We start from the raw sequence: 5,552 nt of genomic DNA, 5'->3' as shown, positions 1-5,552 counted from the left end.
AACAACAGAACACAGAATCCCCAAATCCGTAGCATCATGCGAAATAAACGAACTAGGGTGGAGTCAAAAAAGAATGATCAGACACTTGAAAGCCCTGCATATTCATATATGACTAAATTTAGATTAAATTAAATTTAAATATAACTGATCTTATGAAAATTTCAATTCGAATAGACTATCACTGTCCTCACACTTATATAATTTCAAACTTATAAAGCGCAAGTTAAAGACACCCGGTTTTAGCGAGTAACGAGAATCCGAAAACGTTATCTTTTTAAACGATGCATAATAAGCTTTTTTAAGAGAACCAACAAGAAACCAAATCATGGTAAATGCAGACAACCTCACTAAAAGAACCAAAATTCTTGAATTATCTATAGAACACCTAATTACATTTATCAGAAAATATATCTATAATAAAGGACGGTCGAGGGTTGCCACAAAGAATTTTGGATAATGTAGAAACCTGTGAAGAAAAAAAGAATGGAACTAAGCCTGATGTGTTAGGATTTCTACACTACCCTCAGTTTCATGAATGAAAAAAAAAGAAGAAAAAAACAATTTCCACATCAGTTTTGACCAAGTGGAAAAAGTGAATGGTTTAACATCTACAATTACAGTAGCAAAATCTAATTTGTTAGGACTGACATGCTATACCTTATACTATTACGACTATTAGGCATACTTGCAAGATGATGTTCGTCTAACTTATCAGTATGCGGAATGTCATTCGAGATCCTATCCTTTATTAGCTTAGTTCAATATAATGCATGATATTGGCGCTGATATCCTCATCGACAGGCAAATTTAGATCAGGGAGCACGAATGTAGATTCTTGGTTACCAATATTATCTTGTGCTTTGGGAGAAACATTTGCTGCACAAACAGGTGAATCGTCATGTGAGACTGAATTAGATGGATGACACTCTGCTTTTACAAATTGAAATGAGCCATTCACAGCTTTCCCAGACACCTCAGAGGCCGTAGCAGCAGCACTAGAATTCTGCCGTGACTCAAAATCAAGCTGTTATAAAATGTTAACCCATATTAGATTCTATTGCACTATATCTTATAGATTTATTCATCACTCAACAAGTTTAGAGATTTTAGAAACTGAAAGCAACAGTATATTACAGCTTATTATTATATTATGTTAGGTATGTGAACTGAGAAAAACTAACGATAAGGTTTTACAAAAGGTACAATATAAGGGGAAGGCGATCACCTTCTTTCTCTTTATGCTTTCATTTGTGGCTCTATGTTTCTCAACAGTGAGACGCAAGAATGCCAGTTCCTGTTCCAAAATTCACACAATGTTAGTAAACAAACTAATGTGAAGCGAAAATAAAGTATCTAGGTAAATAAGGTCAAAATCATACTTTTTTCAAATTTCTTCTTTCTTTCAGCAACAAATCCTCCTCCGCTTTTAGTTCAGCTAAGGTCTGCAGACACGATAAGCATTAGGTTTAAGATATGTTAAGCAGGAAACTGAAAACAGAAGGAAAAAAAATCACATACACAAATGGAGAACATACAATTATTTTTTTATGCATAAATGTAATGGCAAAACATGGATGGGGCCACAGCGATATGCAAATAGATTTGCTAGTTATTTTATAAACTTTTACGTTGACAATTGCACTGAATACTAGTTAATATTATAACTATACCACAAACTAAACCTAGTATAAAATCACTAGCAAGTAGCAACATCTAAAACACCAACAACCCATTGAGTCAATGTCTTTAATGTACGAGTGGTTGAAAACACTGACAAAATTGTCTTTAATCCTTAGTTGTTGGCTAAATCAAAGTATCAAAACTTCGTTTTAGTTCCAATGATTTGCACTTTGCTTTCAATGAACTCAAAGAAAACATGTAAACTAGTTAGTTAATTAGTCTATTCAATTAACAGAAATTTCTCAACTAGGTTAACGACAAATAATTTTAAGCTCCTCCTTTACCTCCACTCACGACCATTGGATTTGCTTCTCTCTCTCCCACTCGCACCCTCGTCTCTCTAGTTTCTTTTGCTAAATAAGAATATATTGTCATAGGAAAAATCGCTGTATAGATCCTATCTACACAAGTTGGGTAGTCTAGACCAATCAATAATAGACAAGTTGGGTAGTCTAGATTTATATGATTATGTACTATAAAATGATAGTGCTTATGATTTTGTCTGCCCAACTTTCCCAAACATGGTCTACAAGAGTTTATCCTGTCATAGATCCATCTATCGCCCTATCCTTTGACTCAAATTCCTATAATTCATACAAATATATATTCTTTATTATCCCATCAAATATCATGACACACACGCATCACCGTTCGTGTAATTAAATGCTCCCGAAAAACTAAATTTAAGGAACGCTCCAATTGTTAGAAGATCCGACAATATGGACATCATTCAAGTAAAAGGTTCATAATTACCTTTTTTCTCCTGGTCTTTCTGGTAGTGGTTGTTTCGCTGGGATTAGCAACCTGCAAAATACCAAATATAAGAGAATTTAGGATCCAGAAAAATATGGAATTATGGAGCGAAATAACATTATAATACCATACTGTTCAAGGCAAAGAACACAACAAGGAGAAGAACATTAATTTGGGTAGTGTTGGATCTAATTTTTTGGCTTGTTTTCTCCTTAAAAATATAATCTCCCCTTAATTAGCTGTTATAAAAGCTCTTTATTGAACTTTTGTTCAATAGAAAAAAACTTCATGTACCTCGGCTTGGGGTGGCCACCACTTGTGGACATTCTAAGTTTCATTATAATGAATTGTTTTGCTTTTTCATAAAAAAAGTAGAAAAACTACTTTTAATTTTGAGTTCTTTTTAAATATTATATTTAGCCCAATTTCTCGTTCTTTTATAAATAAATAAAAAACGAAGTTAAACCCTACATTAGATTAGAGATAAACAATAAATCAAACAATACATGGGCTTTGAGAAATGAGAATGGTTACCATTTCATGACATCTGAAGATCAGGGACAATAATCTAGGATAACCCGTTCACTTAAACCTTTTTTAAGGATCTGATACTTTTCATGTTTGTTCTACTATTACAGAAATTAACATGACCATGGAAAAAAATACTTACACTAAGGTACTCAACGTAACGTAGCATTAATTGAAGTGTACCATATTCTAATCTAAGGAAATCTTATTTATATTACCTTACAATTGCACTGCTGTGGCTCCGTACAGTCACAGCGAGAGAGACGTTATTTTGAGAGGGATGAAGAAAAAAAATGTGATATTTAGGGTGGGTAAAGAGAAACAAATCACAATCCAAAATAAACTGGTAATGCTAAATTCTTTGCATGCACCCTCAAATACCAATTAAAATGTACTACTAGTATGTTTAAAAATGAAAGCAATGTATCGGTAGAGATTAATACACAACACAACTAACGAGCCAGCTGGAGTATTTGGTAACTATGTGGTCCCCAATTTCGATTGGGAGCCACCAAAATCGCTATAATCGTTGGTGACATTTAAAACACAGCACAGCAGAAGAAGCGACCCCTTTTCTTTCCAATTTCCTTGTCCTTTCGCTTAGGTTTACTTACGACACTGCATTACCCATTCCATTTATTTTCGTCACACACTTAGACCACAGCTTCTTACATTTGGGACCCCACCAAAACACTACTATCACAATTAACAGCCTAGAATAACAGTTCCTAATCAAAAACAAAAACAAAAACTCGCACTCCTAATCGCCCTTTATTTTAATTTTTTTTAAAAAGGAAAAATAAAAATGATCCCATTCCCACTTTTGACTTTGGTCGTGCACTATCTTATTATTTGACATGCCACAGAGGGAGAGGGCTGGGTTGCGTTCAAACTGTGACGCGGATTTCGTAACTGATATTTCTCATCTTTAACTCACATGTGAAACGACCACGCAGACCCGGAAATGAAGTGGGATTAGTTATAAATAATTATTATTATTAATGAACGAAAATGAAAGAGAGAGAGAGAGAGTGGAAAAGCAACAATGGAGCCACGACACTATACAAGTTACCAACCCAACCCCAAGCCTCGTAATTATAAACACCAAAAAAAGTGCACAACCAGTCAACCACTACTATACACTACACCAAACATTATGCAGTGGCAAAACAAAACAAACTATTTTTTTCCCACCAAAACAGCTTGATAATATTCTAATAATAATATATAAACATTCTATTATTTTAAATATTCATTCAATATTTTTTTAATCTTTTTATCCCATTATAAATTTTATTATATATATATATATATATATATATTTTCTCTTTTTTCTTTCTTGTTCTCTAGGTGTCAAATAGGCTATTGCTTGTTCAGGTAACATTTTTTCATAATATTCCCACCACGTATATTACGAGATTAGCCCTGGCGGAGAATCTACCCCTTGCAAATACCAAGTCCATACCACACCAGATGCGGAGGAAAATACGGGGGAAACGCACATAGAGAGACGAAGGAAGGGCGTTTCCGTCAAAACAAAAGTGGCGAGGAAAATACTAATACGTGTTAAGAAGAATGAAACCATGCGTTGAATTGAATCAAAGTGTAGTAACTCCTTTTTCTTTGTTTTAACTTGAATGAATTTTCAATTAAAGACGAAAAAAACGCTGACGACAGACACGGGGGCTCCGGCGAGTGCTGGTGGCTCGTGTATGGCATTTTCGTCCATTCGAAGACAAGAAGCTGCCACACCACGCCACACCAAGCGACGTGTTATACTTATAGAGCCATACAAAAACAAAACGCAAAGAGAGTTAGGTGTTGGGCGTTTTACTGAGACGCGAGGACACGAGAAACGAATGCGTGAGACACGCAAGGCGAGTCAGGGCGGAAGCGAAGAGTGAGAGAGAGAGGCGAACCTTAGATCTTGAGGTTTGGGTTGGTTTGCTTGGGCGGCTGTACTCCTCATAGCCATCGAGGTTGCCGCCGCTTGCTGACGTGGCGCCGCTCCAGGAAAGCGGCGTGGTGGGGCTGGCCCTGGTGGACTCCGCTTTGTTGTGAGCAGATCTGGAGCGCCGCTGACGCACCGTCCAGTGGAGGTTTAGACAGGGCGGTGGCGGCGGTGGAGGGCGGTGGAGGCGGAGGAGAAGGTCGACGACGAGAGAATCGTCGGCCATGGCGACCTTGATCCAGTGATCGTCGGACATCTGATCGGAAGAAGTGGTGGGTGTGGTTTGGAATGAAGGAAAGAAGGAACGGATGAGGGAGGAGTGTAAGGTTTATATAATGTGCTTCCCTGCCTGCCTGTGCTGCATATCACGACTCATCACAATTAAAATAACAACAAATTGAATTACTATGTTTTATTTAGGTTTAGTTATTCTCTTGCTTCTCTCTTTTTTTATTATTAAAAACAAAAAACAAAAAGTTGAGTCTCTGAATTTATATGAACTTTTTAATTATGCACAAACTGTCGGATCTAATTAAAATTAAAAAAATTCAAAAATAACAAATAATTAATAAATCTAATTATAAAATTACAAATTTCTGCGTGCCAGTATCTTGAGTTTAAATTGCAAAGAAAATACTAA

The 5,552-nt window shown here is 36.0% G+C and overlaps 1 protein-coding gene across 1 annotated transcript; it reads right to left on the bottom strand.

Annotated features, from left to right (window-relative positions):
• Positions 1–348: 348 nt before the first annotated feature.
• LOC114386589 lies at positions 349–5,297 on the bottom strand. The gene is made up of 5 exons (XM_028346610.1): positions 4,881–5,297; positions 2,434–2,484; positions 1,380–1,442; positions 1,226–1,294; positions 349–1,024 (listed from the first exon to the last, which is right to left on the bottom strand). The coding sequence occupies exons 1-5, from the start codon at positions 5,166–5,168 to the stop codon at positions 749–751; spliced, it is 747 nt and encodes a 248-aa protein (XP_028202411.1). The 5' UTR covers positions 5,169–5,297; the 3' UTR covers positions 349–748.
• Between the last annotated feature and the right edge of the window lie 255 nt (positions 5,298–5,552).

The sequence above is a fragment of the Glycine soja genome, chromosome 15 (assembly GCF_004193775.1).
Source record: "Glycine soja cultivar W05 chromosome 15, ASM419377v2, whole genome shotgun sequence".
Lineage (NCBI taxonomy): Eukaryota > Viridiplantae > Streptophyta > Magnoliopsida > Fabales > Fabaceae > Glycine > Glycine soja.
The sequence above is the reverse complement of the archived record's forward strand: the minus strand, read 5'-3'. Positions and strand labels throughout refer to the sequence as shown.

What these genes read in the sequence shown, in the direction of transcription:
- LOC114386589 (XM_028346610.1), bottom strand. Translation starts at nt 5,168, where the DNA reads ATGTCCGACGATCACTGGATCAAGGTCGCCATGGCCGACGATTCTCTC. An exon ending in CCCAAACCTCAAGATCTAAG is followed by an intron (nt 2,485 to 4,880) that starts GTTCGCCTCTCT and finishes GGTATTTTGCAG; the next exon opens with GTTGCTAATCCCAGCGAAAC. An exon ending in AAAGAAGAAATTTGAAAAAA is followed by an intron (nt 1,295 to 1,379) that starts GTATGATTTTGA and finishes ATTTTGGAACAG; the next exon opens with GAACTGGCATTCTTGCGTCT.